General features: G+C 42.3%; 1 protein-coding gene across 7 annotated transcripts in view; it reads right to left on the reverse strand.

Annotated features, from left to right (window-relative positions):
- The window catches only part of CACNA1A (calcium voltage-gated channel subunit alpha1 A), a 267,076-nt gene that overhangs the window by 137,026 nt on the left and 117,091 nt on the right, over positions 1-12,959 (reverse strand). For all 7 annotated transcript variants that reach the window (XM_075859128.1, XM_075859126.1, XM_075859122.1 and 4 more), the window contains exon 4: positions 10,153-10,244. In XM_075859128.1, coding sequence (XP_075715243.1) covers positions 10,153-10,244 — 92 coding nt within the window. The remainder of the gene's footprint in view (positions 1-10,152; positions 10,245-12,959) is intronic.

Genomic DNA, 12,959 nt, shown 5'->3' on the forward strand with positions numbered 1-12,959 from the left:
TTCTATCTTGTGTGGCTTGTTGCCACCCACCTGGTATCCAGCACCCGGGGCACTAGCCCCATCAACCACCGCTAACTGTGCCCTCCATATTATGTACTTTATATACATATGGATACACTGACTGAAAGTCCTTATGCGTTACAGAAAATGGAGAGGCTTAAGGCCCCCATGCACATTAGATTAATATCGACTGAACCCACCAATTAATGTCCTCTGAATTTGATGAGACTGGCCGACCACCTAATGTGTATGGGGCCTCCCAACACTCCCCGACAGATGATGTAGGAGTGAGAAGGATTGAGAATGTTGAATTTCATTGCTCGAACCTTTTGTTCTCAGGGCGGATAAGTTGCCCCATTTCCCCATAGAAAACATATGGCCGAACTGAGCAGGCATGTGTATGGGGAGTTCATTAGTAATATCTGTTGGCCGACAGCTATTTAAAGTATATGGCCATCTTAAGGCACGATGCGACCTGTTCCACCAAGACTCAGCCGTAAAGGGACATACTCGAAAATATATTTTTCACGATATGAACTATTTTTTACAATGGAAATTTCCTACCACTGTATTCCCCAACATGCATATTGCTCAGACAAAATTGTACCATTTACAACTAGCCCCTTAAGGACGTGTACAAGCTGGCACGTTCAGGGCGCAGACCCATTTTTCAAATCTGACATCTCATGACACATTGGACTTTATGTTTTCTCGTGACACATTGGACATTATTATGTTACTGGTAAAATTTGGTCGATAATTGTGAAAAACACCAAAATTTAGCGAAAAATTGCAAAAATTAGCATTTTTCTAAATTTAAATGTATCTGCTTGTAACACAGATAGTAATACCACACAAAATAGTTGCTAATTAGCATTTCCCATATGCCTACTTTAGATTGGCATAGTTTTTGAACATCGTTTTATTTTTCTAGGATGTAACAAGGCTTAAAACTTAAGCGGAAATTTCTCACATTTTCAATAAAATGTCAAAAAGCTATTTTTACAGGGAACAATTCAGTTGTGAAGTGGCTTTGAGGGGCCCATACAATACAAACCCCCATAATTCACCCCATTTTAAAAATTGCACCCCTCAAAGTATTCATAACAGCATTTAGAATGCTTCTTAACCCTTAAGGCGTTTCACAAGAATTAAAGGAATGTAGGGGTGAATTTACAAATTTCATTTTTTTTGCAGAAATTCATTTTTAATTGTTATAATTTTTTTTTGTAATACAGAAGGTTTTACCAGAGAAACACAACTCAATATTTATTGCCCTGATTCTGCAGTTTTTAGAAATGTCCCATATGTGGCCCTAGTCTGGTAATGGATGTAGCACCGGCCTCAGAAACAAACTAGCACTTAGAGGATTTTGGGACTTCTTTTTTTAGAATATATTTTAGGCACCATGTCAGGTTTGAAGAGGTCTTGTGGGGCCAAAACAGTGGAAACACCCCAAAAAAGACATCATTTGGCAAACCACACCCCTCAAGGAATTTATCAAGGGGTATAGTGAGCATTTTGACCCCACAGTTTTTTTTCTGAATTTAGTAGAATTAGGCCATGAAAACACCCCAATGTTTGAAAAGTAATTTCTCCCGATTACGGCAATACCTGATATGTGGTAATAAACAGCTGTTTGGACACACGGCAGAGTTCAGAAGGGAAGGAGCACCATTTGGCTTTTGGAGCTCAAGTTTTGCCATGTCGCATTTGCAAAACAGGACCAAAACAGTGGAAAACCCCCAAAAGTGACCCCAATTTTTTACAAGGAATAAAGAAGAAAGCACCCCAACATTTGAAAAGGAATTTCTCCCGATTATGCTAATTCCCCATAAGTGGTCATAAACTGCTGTTTGGACAAACTGCAGGGCTCAAAAGGGAATGAGCACCATTTGGTGCTCAAATTTAGCGGGAATGGTTTTCGGGTGCCAGTCACATTTGCAAATCCCCTACGGGGCCAAAAGAGTAAGAACCCCCCAAAAGTGACCCCATTTTGGAGACTACACCCCTCAAGGAATCTAGGGGTATAGTGAGCATTTAGCCCACACTGGTGTTTTGCAGAATTTATTGGAATTAGGCCGTAAAATTCAATATCAACATTTTTTCCACTAAAAAGTGGATTTTTTTTATTTTTAACCCCTTTAGGACACAGCCTGTTTTGGCCTTGTGGACACAGATGATTTTTTCAAATCTGACATGTGTCACTTTATGTGGTAATAACTCCGGAACGCTTTTACCTATCCAAGCGATTCTGATATTGTTTTCTCGTGACATATTGTACTTTAGGTTAGTGAAAAAATTTGGTCGATAAATTCAATATTTATTTGTGAAAAACTTCACATTTTAGCAAAAATTTGCAAAAATGTGCATTTTTCTCAATTTAAATTTATTTGCTTGTAAAACAGAAAGTAATACCACACAAAATAGTTACTAGTTAACATCCCCCATATGTCTACTTTATGTTTGCATCATTTTTTTTTTCACGTACTTTTATTTTTCTAGGACGTTACGAGGCTTAGAACTTTAGCAGCAATTTCTCATATTTTCAATAAAATTTCAATAGGCCATTTTTTCACGGACCAGTTCAGTTCTGAAGTGGCTTTGAGGGCCTTATATATTAGAAAGTCCCCATAAATCACCCCATTTTGAAAACTGCACCCCTCAAGGTATTCAAAACCACATTCAGAAAGTATTTTAACCCTTTAGGCGTTTCACAAGAATTAAGGCAAAGTAGAGGTGAAATTTACAAATTTCATTTTTTTTGCCAAAATTCATTTGTAATAAAAAAAAAATCTGTAAACACAGAAGGTTTTACCAGAGAAACGCAACACAATATTTATTGCCCAGATTCTGCAGATTTTAGAAATATCCAACATGTGGCCCTAGTGTCCTAATGGACTGAAGCACCGGCCTCAGAAGCAAAAGAGCGCTTAGTGGATTTTGGGGCCTCCTTTTTTTAGGAATATATTTTTGGCACCATGTCAGGTTTGAGGAGGTCTTGTGGTACCTAAACAGTCGAAACCCCCAAAAAGTGACCCCATTTTGAAAACTACACCCCTCAAGGCATTTTTCTAGGGGTATACTTAGCATTTTGACCTCACAGTTTTTTTGCAGAATTTAGTGGAATTAGTCTGTGAAGATGAAAATCACCTATTTTTCTGTGGAAACATAGAATTTTTTTATTTTTACAAGGAATAAAGGAGAAAAAGCCACCCAACATTTGTAAAGCAATTTCTCCCGATTATGTGGTCGTAAACTGATGTTTGGACTCACAGCAGGGCTCAGGAGGGAACGAGGGCCTTTTGGATTTTGGAGCGCAGATTTTGCTGGATTGGTTTTCAGTGCCATGTCGGGTTTGCAACGCCCCGGAGGGACCAAAACAGTGGAAACCCCCCAAAAGTGACCCTATTTTGGAATCTACACCCCTCAAGGAATTTTTCTAGGGGTATAGTGAGCATTTTGGCCCCTCAGGATCTTTTTTAGAGCTAAGGTGACCAAAAAACAGCGATTTTGGCGCTTTAAATTCTTTATTTATTACAGCGTTCACCGTGCGCAATAAATTACGTTTTAATTTATTCTGCCGGTCGGTACGATTACGCCGATACCATATGTGTATAGTTTTTTTTAAGTTTTGCAGCGTTTGCACAATAAAATTACGTTTCTATAAAATTATTTATTTTCTGAGACACGCTATTCTGAGCCGTAACTTTTTTATTTTTTCATCAAAAAAGCTGTGGGAGTTTTTATTGGTACCATTTTGGGGTAAATGCGACTTTTTGATCACTTTTTATTCTATATCTTGGGAGGGGTGGTGACCAAAAAATAGCGATGCTGACAGTTTTCCGTTTCTTTTGCTTGCGGCGTTCACCGTGCGGAAAAATTAACATTATAGTTTCATAGTTTGGGTCGTTACGAACACGGTGATACCAAATATGTGTACTTTTTTTTAACGTTTTCATTTTTTCCCTATAATAAATGACTTATTATAGGAAAACAAAACCTTTTATTTTTACACTTTTATAAAACATTTTTATTAACTTTTTTTTGACTTTTTACATTTTATATTTTTGTTTATTAACTTTTCTTTTACTTTTTACACTTTCATTTTTTGACCTGCATCTCTGATCGCTGCTAGAATACATTACACTACCTAGGTAGTGTAATGTATTCCAACTGTCAGTGTGACGTCACAGTCACTCTGACAGTTGGTCTACGAGGATCAGCAGAGGCTGATCCTCATAGGCTGACATACATGGCAGACCTGGGGGCCGTTGTCTGGCCCCCGGGTGCCATCACAAGCATCAGAAGCCCCCACGATTGCATGGGGGCTGCTGATGCGCTACAAACCCGCTACATGCGGAGATCGCAATCGAGCCCCGCATGTAACGGGTTAATTGCCGAAATCAGCGGCGATGAGCCGCTGATCGGCAACACTGGAGTGTCAGCTGTCGGGGACAGCTGATCTCCAAGTTCCCGATGCACACTGTCGCCGACAGTGTGCCATCGGGAACGACACAGTGACATCCTGTCACTTTGACAGGAAGCCTATCAGGACCAGCCGAAGGTTGGTCCTGATGGGCTACCGTCCATGGCAGACCCGGAAGCCATTGTTTGGCTTCCGTTTGCCATAGTAACTATTGGCAAACCCCGCGATTTCGGACCGGGGTCTGCCGATATGTTAGAAACCCCCAAAATTCGGCGATTGCACCCGATCGCCGAATTTAAGGGGTTAATTCGCCGAAATCAGCGGCAAAGGACCGCTGGCCGGCAAGAGGGGAGTGTCAGCTGTCGGTGACAGCTGACCTCCCGGTTCCCGGTGCAAACTGTCGCCGACAGTGTGCACCGGGAAAAAATCAGTAACTATACGTCCTCGTGCGGGAAGTAACCTACTGCAGTTACGTCCTGGTGCGGGTAAGGGTTAAAAGGGATAAAGGAGAAAAAGCACCCCAACATTTGTAAAGCAATTTCTCCCGAGTACGACAATACCACACATGTGGTCATAAACTGCTGTTTGGACACACTGCACAGCTCAGAAATGCAGGAACGCTATTTGGCATGCAGATTTTACTGGATTGGACGTAAACTGCTGTTTGGGCACACTGTAGGGTTCAGAAGGGAGGTAGAGCCATTTGGCTTTTGGAGCGCAGATTTTTCTTGGTAGTTGTTCTGATTGGAGTTATGCTGGTATTTCAGTTTATAATGTGGGGGCATATGTAACCTGTGCAGAGAACATCTGGGTATATGTAATCTGTGCGGAGTACATCAAGGAATATGTAATCTGTGCAGAGTACATCAGGGTATATGTAAGCTGCGAGGAGTACATCAGGGTATATGTAAGCTGTGCGGAGTACATCGGGGTATATGTAAGCTGTGCGGAGTACATCAGGGTATATGTAAGCTGCGAGGAGTACATCAGGGTATATGTAAGCTGTGCGGAGTACATCAGGGTATATGTAAGCTGTGCGGAGTATACCAGGGTATATGTAATCTGTGCGGATTACATCAGGGTATAAGTAAGCTGTGCGAAGTACATCAGGGTATATGTAAGCTCTGCGGAGTACATCAGGGTAAATGTAAGCTGTGCGGAGTACATCAGGGTATATGTAAGCTGTGCGGAGTACATCAGGGTATATGTAAGCTGTGTGGAGTACATCAGGGTATATGTAAACTGTGCAGGGAACATCAGGGTATATGTAAACTGTGCAGAGTACATCAGGGTAAATGTAAACTGTGCGGAGAACATCAGGGTATATGTAATCTGTGAGGAGTACATCAGGGTATATGTAATCTGTGAGGAGTACATCAAAATATATGTAAACTGTGCGGAGTACATCAGGGTATATATAAACTGTGAGGAGTACATCAGGGTATACGTAATCTGTGAGGAGTACATCAGGGTATATGTAATCTGTGAGGAGTACATCAGGGTATATGTAAACTGTGAGGAGTACATCAGGGTATATGTAAGCTGTGCGGAGTACATCAGGGTATATGTAAGCTGTGCGGAGAACATCAGGGTATATGTAAGCTGTGAGGAGTACATCAGGGTATATGTAAGCTGGGCGGAGTACATCAGGGTATATGTAATCTGTGAGGAGTACATCAGGGTATATGTAATCTGTGAGGAGTACATCAGGGTATATGTAAACTGTGAGGAGTACATCAGGGTATATGTAAGCTGTGCGGAGTACATCAGGGTATATGTAAGCTGTGCGGAGTACATCAGAGTATATGTAAGCTGTGCGGAGAACATCAGGGTATATGTAAGCTGTGCGGAGTACATCAGGGTATATGTAAGCTGTGCGGAGTACATCAGGGTATATGTAAACTGTGCGGTGTACATCAGGGTATATCTAAGCTGTGCGGAGTACATCAGGGTATATGTAAGCTGGGCGGAGTACATCAGGGTATATGTAAGCTGTGCGGAGTACATCAGGGTAAATGTAAGCTGGGCGGAGTACATCAGGGTATATGTAAGCTGTGCGGAGTACATCAGGATATATGTAAGTAGTGCGGAGTACATCAGGGTATATATAAGCTCTGCGGAGTACATCAGGGTATATGTAAGCTGTGCGGAGTACATCAGGGTATATGTAAGCTGTGCGGAGTACATCAGAGTATATGTGAGCTGTGCGGAGTACATCAGGGTATGTGTAAACTGTGCAGAGTACATCAGGATATATGTAAGCTGTGAGCAGTACATCAGGGTATATGTAAGCTGTGCGGAGTACATCAGGGTATATGTAAGCTGTGCGGAGAACATCAGAGTATATGTAAGCTGTGCGGAGTACATCAGGGTATGTGTAAGCTGTGCGGAGTACATCAGGGTATATGTAAGCTGTGCGGAGTACATCAGAGTATATGTAAGCTGTGCGGAGTACATCAGGGTATGTGTAAGCTGTGAGGAGTACATCAGAGTATATGTAAGCTGTGCGGAGTACATCCGGGTATATGTAAGCTGTGAGGAGTACAGCAGGGTATATGTAATCTGTGCGGAGTACAACAGGGTATATGTAATATGTGCGGAGTACATCAGGGTATATGTAATATGTGCGGAGTACATCAGGGTATATGTAAGCTGTGCGGAGTACATCAGAGTATATATAAGCTGTGCGGAGTACATCAGGGTATATGTAAGCTGTGCGGAGCTCATCAGGGTATACGTAAGCTGTGCGGAGTACATCAGGGTATGTGTAAGCTGTGCGGAGTACATCAGAGTATATGTGAGCTGTGCGGAGTACATCAGAGTATATATAAACTGTGCGGAGTACATCAGGGTATATGTAATCTGTGCGGATTACATCAGGGTATATGTAAACTGTGCGGAGTACATCAGGGCATATGTAAACTGTGCGGAGTACATCAGGGTATATGTAAGCTGTGCGGAGTACATCAGGGTGTATGTAAACTGTGCGGAGTACATCAGGGCATATGTAAACTGTGCGGAGTACATCAGGGTATATGTAAGCTGTGCGGAGTACATCAGGGTGTATGTAAACTGTGCGGAGTACATCAGGGTATATGTAAACTGTGCGGAGTACATCAGGGTATATGTATGCTGTGCGGAGTACATCAGGGTATATGTAAGCTATGTGGAGTACATCAGGGTATATGTAATCTGGGCGGAGTACATCAGGGTATATGTAAGCTGTGCGGAGTACATCAGGGTGTATGTAAACTGTGCGGAGTACATCAGGGCATATGTAAACTGTGTGGAGTACATCAGGGTATATGTAAGCTGTGCGGAGTACATCAGAGTATAAGTAAGCTGTGCGGAGTACATCAGGGTATATATAAACTGTGAGGAGTACATAAGGGTATATGTAAACTGTGAGGAGTACATCAGGGTATATGTAAGCTGTGCGGAGTACATCAGGGTATATGTAAGCTGTGCGGAGTACATCAGAGTATATGTAAGCTGTGCGGAGTACATCAGGGTATATGTAAGCTGTGCGGAGAACATCAGGGTATATGTAAGCTGTGCGGAGTACATCAGGGTATATGTAAGCTGTGCGGAGTACATCAGGGTATATGTAAGCTGTGAGGAGGACATCGGGGTATATGTAAACTGTGAGGAGGACATCGGGGTATATGTAAGCTGTGCGGAGTACATCAGGGTATATGTAAGCTGTGCGGAGTACATCAGAGTATATGTAAGCTGTGCGGAGTACATCAGAGTATATGTAAGCTGTGCGGAGTACATCAGGGTATATGTAAGCTGTGCGGAGAACATCAGGGTATATGTAAGCTGTGCGGAGTACATCAGGGTATATGTAAGCTGTGCGGAGTACATCAGGGTATATGTAAGCTGTGAGGAGGACATCGGGGTATATGTAAACTGTGAGGAGGACATCGGGGTATATGTAAGCTGTGCGGAGTACATCAGGGTATATGTAAGCTGTAAGGAGTACATCAGGGTATATGTAAGCTGTAAGGAGTACATCAGGGTATATGTAATCTGTGCAGAGTACATCAGGGTATATGTAAGATGTGCGGAGTACATCAGGGTATATGTAATCTGTGCGGAGTACATCAGGGTATATGTAATCTGTGCGGAGTACATCAGGGTATATGTAAGCTGTGCGGAGTACATCAAGGTATATGTAAGCTGTGCGGAGTACATCAGGGTATATGTAAGCTGTGCGGAGTACATCAGGGTATATGTAAGCTGTGCGGAGTACATCAGGGTATATGTAAGCTGTGCGGAGTACATCAGGGTATATGTAAGCTGTGCGGAGTACATCAGGGTATATGTAAGCTGGGCGGAGTACATCAGGGTGTATGTAAGCTGTGCGGAGTACATCAGGGTATATGTAAACTGTGCGGAGTACATCAGGGTATATGTATGCTGTGCGGAGTACATCAGGGTATATGTAAGCTATGTGGAGTACATCAGGGTATATGTAATCTGGGCGGAGTACATCAGGGTATATGTAAACTGTGAGGAGCACATAAGGGTATATGTAAACTGTGAGGAGTACATCAGGGTATATGTAAGCTGTGCGGAGTACATCAGGGTATATGTAAGCTGTGCGGAGTACATCAGAGTATATGTAAGCTGTGCGGAGTACATCAGGGTATATGTAAGCTGTGCGGAGAACATCAGGGTATATGTAAGCTGTGCGGAGTACATCAGGGTATATGTAAGCTGTGCGGAGTACATCAGGGTATATGTAAGCTGTGAGGAGGACATCGGGGTACATGTAAGCTGTGCGGAGTACATCGGGGTATATGTAAACTGTGAGGAGGACATCGGGGTATATGTAAGCTGTGCGGAGTACATCAGGGTATATGTAATCTGTGCGGAGTACATCAGGGTATATGTAAGCTGTAAGGAGTACATCAGGGTATATGTAATCTGTGCAGAGTACATAAGGGTATATGTAATCTGTGCGGAGTACATCAGGGTATATGTAAGCTGTGAGGAGTACATCAGGGCATATGTAAGCTGTGCGGAGTACATCAGGGTATATGTAAGCTGTGCGGAGTACATCAGGGTATATGTAAGCTGTGAGGAGTACATCAGGGTATATGTAAGCTGGGCGGAGTACATCAGGGTATATGTAAGCTGGGCGGAGTACATCAGGGTGTATGTAAGCTGTGCGGAGTACATCAGGGTATATGTAAGCTGTGCGGAGTACATCAGGGTATATGTAAGCTGTGCGGAGTACATCAGGGTATCCGCTTTTGGAACGCTCTGCACATTTTGCAGACCTAGAACTTTTTTACTTTTTCTCCACCGGAGCTGTGTGAGGGCTTATTTGTTGTGGGACAATCTGTAGTTTTCATTGGTACCATTTTGGGGTACATACATTGACAGTGATGTAATAGTATGTCAAATTGCGTTATTTGGTTAAAGGCCAAAAAACATTATGAAGACACAAACCTACCAACATTTGAATCTCAAATTGTGGATTATTTTACAGTATGCTCCACCCCACACTCCAACCATAGCAAAACTGCTATGAAATGCCTCTTTTATGCCTTTGGTTTTATGTTCACGGGGCAGTATCCCAAAAAGATGAGACTGTTGCAGGTTCAAAGACAAGCCATTGTGACAAAGCAATAACAGGTCAATAGAGAACTGGAGATTAGTGTAAAATACAGTGGGAAACTATTTCCAAAAAAAGAAAAATGCAATTGACATACTTGGAATTCCAGACACCAGCTTCAGGGGTCTCAGCACACGAACAGCTCGGAGGGTCCGCAGATCAAACTCTCCTCCAGTAGATGCGATAATTCTGCAGGCAGATATTAAATACAATTACTATATAAATTTAGAATCATTTAATATTCATTAAAAAACACAGCAGTCTTATGGCAAATATTAACATAAGCGTGGTGCATCAGAAAAGGACTGAAACACACATAGGATTATCATATTTTACTTGTGCCATAAATCAACATTCTCATCTCTTTACAATATTTAAAATTAAGAAAGTTCCATTGACCATTGTCAGAATTCAGAATTATAAATACAGTAACCCGGCTCCTCATCCTCTTATTACCCCTGTAACATCTTATTACAGTAACCCGGCTCCTCATCCTCTTATTACCCCTGTAACATCTTATTACAGTAACCCGACTCCTGATCCTCTTATTACCCTGTAACATCTTATTACAGTATCCCGGCTCCTGATCCTCTTATTACCCTGTAACATCTTATTACAGTAACCCGGCTCCTGATCCTCTTATTACCCAGTAACATCTTATTACAGTAACCCGGCTCCTCATCCTCTTATTACCCCAGTAACATCTTATTACAGTAACCCGGCTCCTCATCCTCTTATTACCCTGTAACATCTTATTACAGTAACCCGGCTCCTGATCCTCTTATTACCCTGTAACATCTTATTACAGTAACCCGGCTCCTGAGCCTCTTATTACCCTGTAACATCTTATTACAGTAACCCGGCTCCTGATCCTCTTATTACCCTGTAACATCTTATTACAGTGACCCGGCTCCTGAGCCTCTTATTACCCTGTAACATCTTATTACAGTAACCCGGCTCCTGATCCTCTTATTACCATGTAACATCTTATTACAGTAACCCGGCTCCTGATCCTCTTATTACCCTGTAACATCTTATTACAGTAACCCGGCTCCTGATCCTCTTATTACCCCTGTAACATCTTATTACAGTAACCCGGCTCCTGATCCTCTTATTACCCTGTAACATCTTATTACAGTAACCCGGCTCCTGATCCTCTTATTACCCTGTAACATCTTATTACAGTAACCCGGCTCCTGATCCTCTTATTACCCTGTAACATCTTATTACAGTAACCCGGCTCCTGATCCTCTTATTACCCTGTAACATCTTATTACAGTGACCCGGCTCCTGATCCTCTTATTACCCTGTAACATCTTATTACAGTAACCCGGCTCCTGAGCCTCTTATTACCCCTATAACATCTTATTACAGTAACCCGGCTCCTGATCCTCTTATTACCCTGTAACATCTTATTACAGTAACCCAGCTCCTGATCCTCTTATTACCCTGTAACATCTTATTACAGTAACCCGGCTCCTGATCCTCTTATTACCCTGTAACATCTTATTACAGTAACCCGGCTCCTCATCCTCTTATTACCCTGTAACATCTTATTACAGTAACCCGGCTCCTGATCCTCTTATTACCCTGTAACATCTTATTACAGTAACCCGGCTCCTGATCCTCTTATTACCCTGTAACATCTTATTACAGTAACCCGGCTCCTCATCCTCTTATTACCCCTGTAACATCTTATTACAGTAACCCGGCTCCTGATCCTCTTATTACCCTGTAACATCTTATTACAGTAACCCGGCTCCTGATCCTCTTATTACCCCTATAACATCTTATTACAGTAACCCGGCTCCTGAGCCTCTTATTACCCCTGCACCATCTTATTACAGTAACCCGTCTCCTGATCCTGTTATTACCCTGTAACATCTTATTACAGTAACCCGGCTCCTGATCCTCTTATTACCCTGTAACATCTTATTACAGTAACCCGGCTCCTGATCCTCTTATTACCCTGTAACATCTTATTACAGTAACCCGGCTCCTCATCCTCTTATTACCCCTGTAACATCTTATTACAGTAACCCGGATTCTGCTCCTCTTATTACACTGTAACATCTTATTACAGTAACCCGGCTCCTGATCCTCTTATTACACTGTAACATCTTATTACAGTAACCCGGCTCCTGAGCCTCTTATTACCCTGTAACATCTTATTACAGTAACCCGGCTCCTGATCCTCTTATTACCCTGTAACATCTTATTACAGTAACCCGGCTCCTCATCCTCTTATTACCCCTGTAACATCTTATTATAGTAACCCGGCTCCTGATCCTCTTATTACCCTGTAACATCTTATTACAGTAACCCGGCTCCTGATCCTCTTATTACCCTGTAACATCTTATTACAGTAACCCGGCTCCTGATCCTCTTATTACCCCTGTAACATCTTATTACAGTCACCCGGATCCTGATCCTCTTATTACCCCTGTAACATCTTATTACAATAACCCGGCTCCTGATCCTCTTATTACCCTCTAACATCTTATTACAGTAACCCGACTCCTGATCCTCTTATTACCGTGTAACATCTTATTACAGTAACCCGGCTCCTGATCCTCTTATTACAGTAACCCGGCTCCTGATCCTCTTATTACCCCTGTAACATCTTATTACAGTAACCCGGCTCCTGATCCTCTTACTACCCTGTAACATCTTATTACAGTAACCCGGCTCCTGATCCTCTTATTACCCCTGTAACATCTTATTACAATAACCCGGCTCCTGATCCTCTTATTACCCCTGTAACATCTTATTACAGTAACCCGGCTCCTCATCCTCTTATTACCCTGTAACATCTTATTACAGTATCCCGGCTCCTGATCCTCTTATTACCCTGTAACATCTTATTACAGTAACCCGGCTCCTGATCCTCTTATTACCCTGTAA

Source organism: Rhinoderma darwinii, chromosome 3 (genome assembly GCF_050947455.1).
Source record: "Rhinoderma darwinii isolate aRhiDar2 chromosome 3, aRhiDar2.hap1, whole genome shotgun sequence".
NCBI classification, from domain to species: Eukaryota; Metazoa; Chordata; class Amphibia; order Anura; family Rhinodermatidae; genus Rhinoderma; species Rhinoderma darwinii.